This window comes from Lepidochelys kempii, chromosome 3 (assembly GCF_965140285.1).
Source record: "Lepidochelys kempii isolate rLepKem1 chromosome 3, rLepKem1.hap1, whole genome shotgun sequence".
Classification (NCBI taxonomy): Eukaryota; Metazoa; Chordata; order Testudines; family Cheloniidae; genus Lepidochelys; species Lepidochelys kempii.
This window is the reverse complement of record NC_136382.1, coordinates 122,182,216-122,197,438: the sequence shown is the minus strand read 5'-3', so window position 1 is coordinate 122,197,438 and position 15,223 is coordinate 122,182,216. Positions and strand designations below refer to the sequence as shown.

The 15,223-nt window shown below is 40.3% G+C and overlaps 1 protein-coding gene across 1 annotated transcript in view; it reads right to left on the bottom strand.

The window, feature by feature from the left end:
* The window catches only part of IGF2R (insulin like growth factor 2 receptor), a 90,686-nt gene that overhangs the window by 37,830 nt on the left and 37,633 nt on the right, over positions 1–15,223 (bottom strand). Inside the window, exons 13-23 of the mRNA XM_073337840.2 lie at positions 14,987–15,133; positions 13,601–13,735; positions 12,874–13,024; positions 11,893–12,070; positions 11,034–11,149; positions 10,287–10,449; positions 7,754–7,933; positions 5,922–6,023; positions 4,834–4,935; positions 4,057–4,231; positions 2,197–2,364 (exon numbers count right to left, since the gene is read on the bottom strand). Coding sequence (XP_073193941.2) covers positions 2,197–2,364; positions 4,057–4,231; positions 4,834–4,935; positions 5,922–6,023; positions 7,754–7,933; positions 10,287–10,449; positions 11,034–11,149; positions 11,893–12,070; positions 12,874–13,024; positions 13,601–13,735; positions 14,987–15,133 — 1,617 coding nt within the window. The remainder of the gene's footprint in view (positions 1–2,196; positions 2,365–4,056; positions 4,232–4,833; positions 4,936–5,921; positions 6,024–7,753; positions 7,934–10,286; positions 10,450–11,033; positions 11,150–11,892; positions 12,071–12,873; positions 13,025–13,600; positions 13,736–14,986; positions 15,134–15,223) is intronic.

The following is a 15,223-nucleotide window of genomic DNA, read 5'->3' as shown; positions in this document are numbered from 1 at the left end:
TGTATAAGCTAGAAAGCTTGTCTCTCACCAACAGAAGTTGGTCCAACAGATTATCTCACCCACTTCATCTCTCTAATACCACAGTATGGACAGCTAGAAAATGAAAGCTTATGCTCAAATAAATTGGTTAGTCTCTAAGGTGCCACAAGTACTCCTTTTCTTTTTGCGAATACAGACTAACACGGCTGTTACTCTGAAATCTATATTCCCTTAGTTTTCCATGCAAGCATTGAGATAGTTGTCACAGGAATGTTATGAAATGGACTTCTGGACCTTTCCTCTCCCATTTGTTGTTAATGTGGTACACTATGGAAAAGAGACAAGAACCCACTCCCAAATCAAGTACACTTGGTAGAGCATGTTTTTAGCTATCTACACTGAGGTGGCACCCGAATAGGATCAGGGTCTCACTGGGCTCAATGTCATACATACAGTTCTCAATGACATTGATTTTTTTTTCCAAGCTAATTTTTTTCCTTTGGCATAGTCTTCCAAACGAGCAGTACATAGACCTAATACTGCCGCATGTGGTCGCTTTTATCACTGAATCTGGAAGCAACATTGATTGGTCTGTAGACAGATTCTAAGGGCATAAGGCTACTGTTCTCACAGCTCTATGGATATAATGGTCTATGGGCGTGAAACATGGACCTATTATGAACAGCACATTAAAAATCTTGACAGTTTCTATTTAGAGCTAGACATCAAATGGCAGGTCCAGGTGTCCAACATGGAAGTTTTGTCAAAAGCTGGTTCAGTTGGTATCGAGGGTTATTTGCTTTGCATCCAACCGATATGGACACACTCATGGACTGGTCATGTAAGTTGTATGCCCGAGACCAACCAAAACTAACTCCAGCAATAAGTAAGTTGTATGCCCGAGACCAATCAAAACTAACACCAGCAATAATGTGCAGCTCAACCAGCACAACCAGGCAAATGGCCCTGTGGTTAGTGCGGTAAGTGTTATTCTTCTCCAACTGGTCTTTGGAGCTATGCTATGACCCATCAATACAAACTGAGATTGTCGACATCCTCTAATTCAGGGTGACTATTATAATAATAATAATACAGACCTAGCTGCATGACATACAGACACATGCAAGTGACCATACAGCTGACTCTTTCCAGTGCAGACTGAAGAATAGTGGTTGTCAAAAGTCAGCTATCAAGCTTGGTAGGGTCAAAATTTCATATATATCTATCTGCAAAGTCAATTAGTTCCTAGCTTTCTCCTAAAACTAAGACTTTAAAAAAGTCTTGTACCCTAGGAACATGAGATACTATTGGCATGCAACAGAGGAACCTTCCATTTTCTGGATTCTAATGAGGTTAACAGTCATGAAGAGAGCTGCTTCCTTTTAGGTACTACTCAGCTACATAAATGAAGTATTTTAGTCAAACTCCTTTTTGAGGACAATCCCAGCTTAGGACACCAAAAACCAAAAAGCTACCACATGGTTTCCAAGTCCTTCATAATCATAAATCAGGAAACATTTGTAGCTTCACCATACTGAGATAAGGAACCAGTTGATTTACTTATCTAAATAAGCAGCATCACCAATATGAGTACTCTGGGCACTTCTAACAAATACTTAAAAATACAAACAGCAACCCCATGATATACCAGATAAAGCACCCCTTGAAGCCCAAATTCTCCACTTTCACTAATAATCATCACTATCAATATTTGCTTCTTTAGCAGCCTCCTAACAAGATGTGCTGCAGGTGCGAAGAAGTTATCAGTAGGGTTTACATGTGAGAAAGAGTGGTAAAGAGCCAAGCCACTAGGGAAAACAGTAACATGTGACTCAGATGTGGATTACTGATCAAATATACACCTAACGTTTAAAAACGTTAGAGAAAAGAGTGCTACGTTAGCAAACAATTAATATGCACCATTAAATAACTGCAGTTTAGCCCTCCATGAATCATCTACCCACGTTTTTACATGCTTATTTATAAACTGTAATTACGTTTGAGCTCATTTTTATAAAAGAATCAAAACTAGTGCTAGCAAACAAGGGTTAGAAAAGTTCTTCTAGACTCTTACCTGAAGATAATGAGTTTTTAAACATTTTTGACCCTACCTCAAACTTTCACTCATCTCCATAGAAAGCTTTACCTTTTGTTCAATTACCCTCACCTCCATGATATGCATTTCATGCAACACCCCCACAGTCAAAATGTACTTACCAGTAACCTGGCAGTCTACTGGAGCAGGGGCACAGGCTAAGGCTGTATGAAACTCAAAGAACGTATTATGAATTCCCAGTGCACTGTTTATTTCTTCCTCCACAAATTTAAGTTCTCCAGGGTATGAGTCATTACAGATGAAAGTCACTGTAAAAGTGTCTGATGCTCCTGTGTGAAGATACAGCAAATGATCTACTGCTGCATGCAACTGAGATTTGTTTTCTAATCTCAGATTAAAGAAAAGTGAGCACTCTAAGAATAACAGTCACTCTCCTAACTCAGCATATCCATTTGTTGCAGTAAATCAAACTGTAAACCTTAATATCGGTCAGAAAAATTCGACCTTGTCTGCAGTGTTTCGAACTACAAAACAAAAAACTCCCCAACAGGGAGCCTTTAGAGAGGATCTGGGCCAGAATTATTCAATTGCCAATTAGAGTTTTAAAAAAAAAAAAACCACACACGAACACACCACACACCCCAGTTTAAACAGACTTGTCATTGGAAGCATATCAAATCATGGACCGCTGAGGCTGATTTCAGAAACAAGTATGCCCAGTAAGAACTGTGCTCCTTGAACCCTTGACCACAAAAAAAAGCAGCCCATACAGATACACACCCCATCACTATTCAGGCATCAGATACTGTTGCCATGGCTGCTGACAAGTTATCCATGAAAAAGTGAGCTCTGATTTCTACGCAAAGTCCAGGATCTTGGCTCAGACATTAAGGAAACAATTACAGCAGCACTCTTTTGGCCTATTCCAATGGAATAGCTTCCAAGCAAAAACAGAACAAATGGAGTCTCAAGACCGGCATTGCTGAATGCAGTAGGTTGGGCGTGAAGGGAGAACAGAAGACACCCTAAATCAGACAAAGAGAGAGGACTTAAGTTACATAGGGCCTCAAGAAGTAGTGCCAAGAAGCTTGAGCTTTACCTATTATTTCTGACATTATGATGTTTGATATCAACTTTCCAGTTAGTCTTCATAATTGTAGGTTATCCATTTTATATGGCACCCAGCAACAATAATATGTTTGGTGCCAACTGTTATGGTGACAGATCTTCACCAATCTATGGACTATCATTTAAAATTAAGCATAATGCTTAAGACGGTACATCGACCCTTCCTGCCCAGTGCTCCTTTCTCAAACGGCCACATTCCTTTCCCAATAAAGGCCATGTCTCCCAGTTGGGAGCCCAGAAACAGAGTTCGTTCAGACATGCAAGTGAACAGTTTCCCAAGCACGTTTCAGCTTCAGAAAGTTAGTCATGATAAGAAATAGGAGTAGTCATTCAAGACAGTATGCCATCTAGAGCTAATTAAAAGTTACTGATCAAAGTGTTTGAAAAGGTATTTGTCAAATTGAAAACTTGTGGATAATTCAATTCAGCCACAGTTTTGCCAAAAAAGCCCAAAGTGATCATAAAATGAAAGTTTCAATTTGAAACTAAAATCAAGTTGGTTTTCCCTATCCCCCCTTCCCACTCTTCTGGGGGAGTAGGGGGGGGCAGAGGGGAGGGGATGTTTCTTCAGATTTTTATTAAGTTAAAAAACAGAGAAAAAGAAACTAAACTGAAACCCAAAACATTTTGTTTAATGAAACTATGAAAATGTTGACATGTGTTTCACAGAAAAATTGAGAGTTTTTACTCAGCTTTTCTGCAGCATGAAAAATTCTCATTTCTTTTGAGGTTTTTGTAGAAATTAATTTGGGTTTTTCCACACAGCTTTAACACACTGAATTTATCAGATAGATTTTGTTGCACAAAGAACAGGGCCTGGGAATGAAACCATCAACACAGATCTAAAGCAAACGCCAATTAATTGAAACCATAGCACGGGATTTTGAACTCACCTGATTTTACCTCAAAATTGCCTCTGTAGGTAAGAGTTAGAAATCCTTCTGGGGACAGAGAGAGGGTTTTGTCCAATTCCACTATCCTCACTGATATCAGATCTTCTACTTCACATCCACTAGCTGGTTTTCCGTGAATAGTACCACAATCCGGTGCTGGTCCACAAATATTTAGCTAAAAAAAAATTAAAATGTGAATAATGTTAACTTGCCTGAAGAATTAACATTGAGAACCATTCCCACATAAAAGCAACATCAGAACATAGCCTCTGCTGTTTCTGGCCCACAGGAGGGCTGTCTATACAGGATAATTAAATCCCACATTTCTGCACTCACCCTGGTTCTTGCTTACTTCCTTTTTTATGTATGTCGACATCAGTACAGAGAGGGTAGTTGATCTGTTTATGACCCTCCACCACCATCCAAAAGAAAAGGGAGCACGCAATGTAGTAAAACCAGAAACACAGCAAAAACCACACCAGTTTTATCATTTTGTCAGCATCAGGAAGATGGCTTTCGAGTTACTTTCGAGGTGTACCAAGTGTCAGTTTGACTTTTTCCTCAAATTTCTTCTCACCAGCCACTGAAAAAACTATTTAACTGCCTTCCACTCCTTTCCCGAAGTAAGACATTGCCTGGCTGACTCATAAGGATACTGGCACAAAGGATAGGATCAGCTGTCAAACTTTCCACTTTACCAACTAAGACCAGAAGGCATGAACCAGCTGCAGTCTGTACATTTACAAAAAAATAAAATAAAAATAAATTAAAAAGTACCATAAATGTCTTCCCAATTCCACTGGTTATATAGCCTTTTTCTGAAGCTAGTGGTTGCAAGTTGAACAAAAAGCCACTGTTTGGATCTCTCACAGAGCAGGACTGAAAAAAAAATGGAGGTGGGGTTGAGAGGTGGAGGAAGAGAGTTAGTTATTTTAAGAAGGGACCTGCAGATAAACTTGGAAATTATTATTTGTAAAAAGGAGACGCTATATACATAGCTTTAAAAAACTGCACCTTTACAAATATGCATAATGACCAGGAGGGTCACAACGTAACTTGGGCAAGGGCTAACTGAGATTTAATTTAGACTGACTAACAGTCAGTAACAGTACTGACTAACAGTTACAGTAACAGTAACACCACATTTGTATTCTTTAGTGCAGTGCAAGGACAGCTGCCCATTTACTGTCTGCGAAGCTACCCAAGAAAGCATGCACCACTGGCATACTGGTACAACTGAACAGAATCCTCTATAAAGCAAGTCTGAAAAGGCAAATAAAGACAACTAAATGAGGGAGAAGAGAACGCATCAATGAAATTATAAAAGGACATGCAGATATTTTGCAACACAGTCACTAGTTTAGATCCAATCCAGGATGTGCATAAAAATCTGAGGGTTATTCAATTGCCAGTGTGAAATTAGTCTGATCTCCCTACAGATCTTTACAAATCCAGATGCAGCTGTGATGAGCTGAGCATAAATCCCTGGACAGATATAATACAGTTGGTAGTTTGTTGGTGGTCTCAGTAGGGGAACAAAACAATTCAATGGTCATAGCAAGCAAGTTACCCTATCTCCAGGGGTGGTTTTTCTAGGTCAACATTCTAATATATTAGTAGAGCCATTTGGGAAAATTGCCTTATTGCTTCTCATGACATAACTGCTCTATTGATCACTTAACAGAGGACTTCACTCTTGAGTATTCTAAGTCTGGCCCCTTTCAGTAGCTCTGGATTAACTTTAAAAACTACTTTGGTAAAACTAGCTTTGCAGGAGACAATAACGTGAGGAAAAAAGGGACAAATGGCAGCAGAGCATGAAGAACAATTTTTAATGGCTACAAAATAGCCCTCCCCACTCTCACCTGAGTTTCATCTTTTGTTGTTGTGACTGGACAAGCAGCTTCTGTTTCCCACAGAAAGGTGACAACACATTCTCGATTATCAATAAACCTGGGGCTGCTACTCTGAAAATTCAAATTGCAAAGAAAACATAAAATTAAAAAAAGACTCATTTAAAGTGCATCTGTTTCATCTTATGTCAAAACTACTAATTCTTGAAAATTTGCTATTTTAATAAGAGTTTAGGGACAAATTCTCAGTTGATTGAGAATCTGGCTCAAATTAAAAAACCAAAAAAAACAAAACAAAAAAACCTTATTACTGCACATGTACTTTGTGGTACCTTTTCCCCAGCCAACAGTTCAAGACTTTCAGTATGTAGAGTGCCTACATTAACCAAACAGCTTAGACTAAATAGCTAATTGTATTAAAGACCTGCATTAACAAAACAAAAAAGTCCTACTTTTACACTTATCAAATCCAATATTTAATTGAATTATTCATAAATTTCAGGGCTTGACACATAGTCCATTATGATAAGCAAGCAATTACTGTCAGGAAATATTGAGTAAATAGGGCCATGAAGCACTAGAAGGTTAGTTTAACTACTTCAAATAAGAAATATTCAGAAATTTACTGTGATCGAGTGTTATAGGTCCAAATTTACTCTGTACTGCTTTGCTTTTGCAGGTAAGTACTAAAATCCACATATATATATATATCCTATGTCCCTTGTACTAAGATTCTGACCATGATAATGTTATGCACTGATCTCAGAGTCGTGCAATATTTAAAACACCTAGGATGCAGCAAGAACAAACCTAGAACAAGTATTATTCCAGGCTTTCTACCTTAAATCTGAATTCCCTTGCTTATGTGGAGTTAAGTAATTGTAGTTTTGATATAAACAAAATGGGAAACAGTTATATACATGCATGACAAAACAGAGACAGTGAAACTGTTAAGTCTGGTTGCCTTATAAAGCACATAGGTTTCCTCATTTTGGATCTATCCTCTCCCTATGGTCACATTAGAAAACTTACACATTCATATTGTAATGTAAGACTCAGAGTTACGTGTGTAAATCCTCATGCATATCAAGGTCATATGAGAGCCAGCCTCTGGTCACTCAATAACAGACCTAAAAGTGGCAATTCTTCAACAAAAAACCCTTCAAAAACCACACACTCTAACATGAGGCTGCAGAACTGGAATTAATTTGCAAACTGGACATCAGATTAGGCCTGAACAGAGACTGGGAGTGGTTGGGTCATTACAAAACCTAAACTTAATTTCTCCCTACGGTTACTCTTTCTGGTCAACTGTCTGTAATGGGCCACTCTCTTACCACTTCAGAAGTTATTTTTCCTCCCTGGGTATTCTGCTGTTGATTTAACTCATTAGACTGACCTCACACTTGGTAAAGCAACCCCCCATCCTTTCTTGTATTTATACCTGCTCCTGTATTTTCACTCCATGCATCCAATGAAGTGGGTTCTAGCCCATGAAAGCTTATGCCCAAATAAATGTTAGTCTAAGGTGCCACAAGAACTCCTCGTTGTTTTTGCTGATACAGACTAACACAGCTACCCCTCTGAAACCAGTCTTAAATATGGCCTCCAGATCAGACCATTAACTTCTCAATTGTTACAGTCTTGTTTGTCTCTCTTTAAAATTTGGCTAACAATGTAAGTCAACTCTAGATACATTGCTGAAGCACCAGAGTCATGGGGGGGGAGGAAAAACCACTATTCAGTTTTCATCATGTCTCCAGTATGACACTGTTTCTGCACCCCATACAGAGCCTCAGAGAACATTAGTACAATGAGGAGACTAAAAGCATTTCCATCCTTACAAGAGTGCCTTTGGAGCACGTAAAATGAATTATGGTTGTATAGGAGGTCCTCTTCCCATCAGCACTGATGCACACAGAACCATTTGTGTAGGTTAGGAGGACTCGACCATGTCCTTCAATTACTAGGCCTTTGCTAGCAACCCCCAGGTTACTAATGGAAGTGGTTTCAGAAAAGGAATCCTAGAATGAAGAAAAAAGGATGACAATGAAACAGCGCTTGCTTCGCAAAAGTAAAACTAAAATCAAGCTTCCCTCTTTTCAGCTATAACCAGAGTTCTTTGCTGTGCCAAAGCGACATTCCGTAATATCCTTTTTTAAAAGATGCAGGTAATTGTGAAACAGCAACTGAGAGGTTAAGAAATCTACCTTCCCCCTCTCCCTCAAATTATCTTGACATTTAACAGTCCCATCTATCCATAAGTATTGGTTTATAGGAAGGTGTTTAAGAGGCTACCCAAAACCTTTAGAGGCAGCAGTCCCTGTCTGTCAGCTAACTACAGCTCAGCAAAAGAATTTAGAGCAGGGGGGTTACCAAACTGTGGTACATGTACCACTTGTCATTTGTGATCTTGATGTGGTAAAGTAAATAGACTGAACAAGCTTTTAAGAAGGTGGTATGTGACTCAGAATTTGGGTGCCACTGATTTAGAGAGAGTTTGTAAGTTTTCATCTCACATTTGATGCTTCTGCAGTTTGCACTGCTCTTGTGAGAGACCAAGTGGTCATGGACCTTAGGGCATTTCCAACAAGTGACACATTAGGTTTCCATAGGATAGAGCCAAAGTAGATTTTTGGGTATGCAATATGTCATCAGGGCCAACAATAAGAATCCTCTATGGTTCTGATGTCCAGGGAAGTGAATGGCTGATGACAGTGGACTATTATGCAGGTTTCCTTACTGTATCTCCATCTTGACACAAAACAGCAAGAGTTTCTACTTACCGACTCACACTGTCTAGAGATTGCCAGTTGTGTATGACGACTGATGGGAACAAACATCCACCAACCAGGGGGCAGTAACTACCAAACTCATTTCCATTTGCAAACCAAGGCAAATCCAAATTTGAGGCTCTGGGAATCGATAGATTACTGATTTAGCTGACAGTGTCTATTTCTTACTCTTAGAACTGCAGAGAACTAATACAGTTCTTGTGAGAAAGTAGTTTTTAAGTCATGAGCTCACAAAAGGAATTCCATCAGTCTCCATCAGTCATAGACAGTGTCTTGCAGAGAAACACAGCTGAAACATTTTTTCCAGATGTACAGTTACACAAAATCTTTCCCCACTCCATCTGGGTACTTATATTGCCCTCATCACTATCAAATTTGAGCACCTCACAATCAGTCATAGATTTTATTGTCTGCACCCCTGTGACTTATGAAGTTCTCCCCTTCCCAGGTGGGGAACTGAGACAGAGACACTAAGGGTATGTCTACCCAGGAAAAAGCTAACAAACAAAAGAAGCGGTATCAGAGCCCAGGTCGCCGGGAAACAGCTCAGGAGAGGCTGAGGTTTGCTTTTACTCTCACGCCCTTCTCTACCACAGTTCACTCTAATGTACAAAATAAGACAAAACAAAGAGGATGTTGATGAGCGAATAGCATGTTAAAGTATTTTAATAGGCTCTCAGTTTGTGTAGGATCCAGCCCGAGAACTTGCACCAGAGTGGGTACAAGCTCTGTGGCATGTTAATTGCTTCACAATGCAGAGGTGAAGCAGAAATCTGTTAAATTTGACAGTTTAACAGGAAGCAGGAGGATGATTGACAAATTTGTGGATGGAGACCTCCCCCTCGCTCTTCCTGGTATGTTCCTGCTGTTGCTGTTCATTCCTGCAGTGGATTGCAGGTACACATGCTCAGGAGACTCTTCTGTGACAGTGGCTGCACGGTCTCCACACCAGCACCAGGCTCCCCATCCTATTTTTTAATTTTTTGGTTAAATAAATTGAAGAGTTTAAAGAGTGGACCAAAATCTCAGAGGCTCCTACTTACAAAAGCTTGTGAGATTTAGATCATGGGAGGGAATTTTGAGATTCTGCCTCCAGGGAAGAGGAAGAAAGAGGCCAGAGTTTCTTGACCGACTGTTTATGCCCTTTGTTTAAGGCATATGGCTATCCACCCCCATAATATGCATTGTAGATTTTGGCTGCAAAATCATTACAGTGCACAAGGAAAGAAAAAAGTGACTGAGGAGTGACAGGAATGGGAGACTGACTGTTATAGTATGCTGGCCCTCAGATGACTGTGTGGTTTAAAGGAGGGTAGAATTTTGCTCTTGAGTATATTTGGTATTACTTGAGATTTACAGCCTTCTAAGGGTAAGTCTGACCCTTAACTACCAGAGCTATTAAACTACAAATCACGGTCCTACTGAAAGACCTGCTATTCTGCCAGTGATTGTGCCAATGCTTATGGTCCCACAGGCCATTATTTTTACCCTCCTGAAGAGTCAGAAGACACTTAAAATGGATCTTTGATGTATACATAACAGTTGGACTAACTTTTGGTGCTGGGGTGGAAGTGATACTCACATGATCTTTTTCATACTTCATCTGACAGCCTGAGGCATATCGATCACACCCGGGAACAGGAACCAGAGGGCGGCAGACATTTATGTAATACTTCTTGTGCTCATTTGGTTCAGAGTTGTCCATGGCATACCAGTTTTCACCTTGGTCTTCGGATTTTGATAAACTGAATTGCCAAAGTGAAATATTTATATTCTTAAATTACAATACACATTCCTCTTAGAAATGGAGAGGATTAGAGACACTATAATTTGTGAAGTGGCAAGAGGCAAGCAAAATCCATTCTTCAAAAACCTATGCAACAACTATTTCAGAAGCAGCAAATACAGAGTCTCCCTTATTGGATATTATCATTGCAACACTCAGAAGTAAATAAGGGACTAAAGTTTTAAATGTTTGGCTGCAGAATGTTTCTTAAAAACACAGCACAGAAAGTGCAGTTGTTTGCAGACTACAAAAAGAGACAACCGTTTTTGCTATCAAAGCCAGCCAAACAACACACAATGCAGGACATCAATCAATTTACAACTATGACAGGCACAGCAGTGTGCCCCCTAAAAAATGGGGATATGCTTTTTCCCTCGTTTTTGCTTGTCCTTTACAATTCAAGACTGTCAAGAATGATCATGGGTTTCTGACGCTGTCTACGCAGCCTACACCAAATTTACAGTGAGACTTCACTAGATAGGACATTTGTTTTTACATGTGGGTTTTGTCCTTCCATTACGAGTCTATTTACTTCTCTCTTACCTTGATAAATCATACTGTTCCATGGTGTTGGGATCAGTCACAACACATTCCAATGGCATCTCTGGACAGGCATATTTAGTGTACCATTTAAAGTTGTATGTGTAATTGTCTTCTACCTAAGTTACCAGAATCATAGGAAGACAGTCACAAACGGACTGCAGAATAAATAGGTCACAACAGTATGGCTTCTAAGAATATCAAACTGATAAACCTTTTAACTTGGATAAAATGGGTCTGTTCCTTTATACATGGGGAATAACCAACCTATGCTCTCTCTCAGGATGCAAAAAACTCGGGATCCACAGCTTGCTGATTTCTGTAGCTCTCCAGTCTGTATTTTTCCCCAGTTCAGTTATCACCAAGACTTAATCTCTTCATTCATTTAGAATTTTTCATGCCACAGGATTGCACAGCACTTTAACAAGTTACTCCTGCGTGTAGCTTCAGTCACTGGGATGTAGCCTCAGTTGGCTCAACAGCCAACTATACTTTTATCCAAATGAAACTACAGAAGAATATAAGGCATGGGTGTGGCTTCAGTAACCACAGTTGTTTGGTGCAGAAGCAGAACGTAATTATTCAAGCTGGAAATTAACCAGATCAGGGCAAACACCCTGCTGTTGCTCAGAATGCCAGACAAAACTTTGCAGCTCTCAAGGTTATGACTGTAACCAGAGGCAGATACTCTGCAATAATCATTCAAAATGCCTTTTATCAGAATCCTCACTGCAGCTGTTGGGAGTTTGGCTCTCCTTGCTTTTACACAGATTTCACACAGATACAATGCAGCTGAGAATCAGAGATCCTTGAAAAGTAGGGGTTTCCGCCCATGCCCTCTTGGTCATTTGGAAGTTCTTACCTGGTATTCAGGCTGACCTATTCCAGCTTCATAATCACAAAGGAAAGTTATAAGGGTAGATCGCTGTGTTTTCTTCTCATTGTTGTAGGTTGTACCATTTTTGTAGGTCAACTGAATCATTCCATCGTAATAGGAAAGTTTGGAACTGGGTTCTCCTAGACTCCAGGTATGTTCCTTGCTAAAAAGGCACACAACACACAGCTTGAAAAGAATGTATTTAAACCAAATGCTAACTGAACTCATAAGACACCACTTAAAAGCTAGGATGTGTGCACCCACACACAGTAAATAACTGATGTAAATTTAACAAGCCTTGGAGGGAAACCAAGTTTTCAAAATGCTAGTTCTGAGCCACATTAGCATTAGTATATCCTTTGAATATACTAATATTGAAGTGGAGCTCTTCTTTGAAAGTGACAATATATGGCATGGGGGGAGGGGATCCAGGTTTATTTTATCTTAATGGCTTCCAGAGCAACTCCTCTCCATTTACAAGTAGAGGGGATGATTTTATCCAACTTTTAGCCCTGCAACCTGAACCTGGGGTCTAGCAGCATAACTGGACTCTCACAAAGACATACATAACCACTCTGCAAGCCAAATTCTGGCTTCAGTCTCACCTATTCAACCTAGCCATTTTCAGTGAGGACAGAATTTGGTCCATTGAAACGGTTATTGAATAATAAAGTGCTATTTTTACAATCACCTTTCAGAACAGAACTGCTCTTTAAGTGAAATTTAAAGTATAACTCTCATAACTAAAGTCTCCAAGAGTTCCCCCATCAAGTGGGAGCTGTGAAGTGAGACGTTTTTACATATTGCTTAGAGCTCCTTTACCAGTAAGTTTGAAAGAATTGCAGGACTTCATAATTAACTTCAGCAAGCTAGTCACTGCATGACCACATCTAGAGACAGGCACCTAATGCACTATATACAACAACTGACCAAGTACTAGAGATTACGGAGACTGAAGATACTTGCTTTTTTGATACTTGACATGCTGCTGCTGATTTTGGCTGACAAAGTTCCTCTGAGACACTGCCACAAATATTTATGTAGAAATCATAATCGGCTGTATTAATGATATAGCTGCCACTTTTCTTTGTTAAAGGTGACAAGTCAAAAGAAAACTCTAGCGAGAAGCAAATAAAAAAAGAAGTTCAGTATATTCAGATTTGTTTTCAGTTTTTTTCCTTTTCTCATCTTTCTGAAAGCTCTTGGCCTATAGTCAAGACAACTATACTTTATTTTCTAAACCAAGTAGATAAATACAGGTATATTTGACTAAAGCATGTGCTCTTTTACATTTTACACGTCTTTTCATCTAATCTGAATACGCTGTTAAGAACTCTTGTTATTTCTTTTGCACAACTGTCAAGAACATTCTGCTACCTTCAAGAATGTATAGGGTTTGATTTTCAAAGTCAGATGCCTGGCTAAATTAAATGTATGATTGCAAAAGCAAGTGGAGTACAGTATTTGCAGATGCATATAGCTAATCATGCACCTAACAGCCATTTCCACATGCCTAGTTTCATAGATCAAATTTCAAATGCAAGAGTGACTATAAAACCTCAGAATCATTTTATGTATTTTAAAAACGCGATTAAGTGTAGAATAGGTTGTCAAATATGAAAGTCCACGTAGCTTGAGATTTCTCCATTAACAAAACCCTCAAATCCAGCCTCTGTGGGAGTTGGGAACATACCTGCCTGAGCATCCGAGACTCTGCAGTTGTCTCCTTCAGTTTTAGACAGGACACAGGCAGCAGCTGTATACCACTCAAACACATACAAACACTCGCTGCTCTCCAAGTTAAAGACAGGAGCACTTTCTAGGTCACCTGGCATAAAAACCAAAAGAGGTACAGTATGAGGCTGAATTGTCACATGGATTGCCGTTTGTTTTCAAGCCCCTTCTGCCAACCTTAGTAGCAAATAGCCTGAAACAGGCAAAGCTTTCAGATGGCTGAGCTATCAGTTCCCTTTTCCCATTGAATGCAGAAGCTGGTAAATTAAAAAGGGTACTTTTTTTTTTGGACAATATATCCCCGACTTACAACACCTCTTCAAAAAAACACTGGATTATAAATTCTCCCCCACATAACTGGTTTTAAGTAGTAATGTTATTTCTCCTTTGCTAAAGCTAGGGTACATGGACATGATACAGGTCTGTTATAGGGAAAAGTAGTAAGAGTCAAAGCTGTGTGTAAAAAGGGTGCCACCATTGCAGGGAGTGGGACATTTGCTCTGCAACCCCTCTGCCTGGAGCTTGGAACTTCTGGGGCCAGGAGGATCCCCTCCCACTCCAGACCCTGCTCAGCCTCCATCTCTCCTTTGATTCTCCCTAGGCACCTTCCAGCCAGCCTGAGCCCGTCACACCAGGGTCCCCTCCAGATACAGAAAACCCCTGAGTGGGGAGGGTAAAGGCTGCACTGCACAGCCCATCCTGGACAAATACCCCGCAGCCAACCTCTCGAAGGCTGGCTGCCAAGAGCAGCCCAGCACTGCCTCCCCACCAGAAGAGCCACTCAGATCCCTCTGAGGGAGCGGGGACCCTCCAGCCAACCTGCACAGAGCCCACTTGCCTGCTGTCCAGGCTCCTTCCACTGCTCTTCTTCCTGCTGACTACAACTCCCTGAGCCCTCTCACCACCAGTTACAGAGCCACCTATTCTCCCCTGTCAACCAATATCCCCCTGCCCTCAGTCCCAGTCTCCACCATGGCCCTAGCCCCAATATCCCTCTGCTCTGATCCCCGAAGTCTCCCCTACTCTCCCCCTACCCCAACGCCCATTTGTTCTCTCCCTTGCTCTCCTCTCTGTTTAACCCCAGTCCCTCTTGGCATCTATCTTACTCTCACAGTTAATCCTATTCCTTCCCCACCCCTGCAGCTCTCACCTCCTCCCGTCTGTCTTCCATCCAGTGTTGCCAACTTGGCAGTTCTGTCACTAGATCTAGCGAAAGTCGCCAGATTTCATTAAAAGTTGTGTTTTAGCAAAGGTTTTGCCAAAGAGCTTTAATGGTTAAAAACATTTCTGCTTTTATCTTTCATTATAAAAAGCTTAGAAAACAAATGCGTGTCAACGTTCTCACCTGGTTTGCACACAAGGGTTATGACAGTTTTGATCATCTTGTTTTTCCCACAGCTGTCTCCCTTTGAATAAGTAAGCTGAATCCTCTCTCCAACTTTTTTGGGAGAAGACATGAACGTTCCTAGATTTTTAGGCTTGTTATTTTTATCTGGGGGTAGAAGGAGGGAGAGAAGAAGAAAAAAAAGTAAGCTTACTTTAAGTAGTGACTATTTTGTGATTTCCCCGAGTTGGAAAAAAG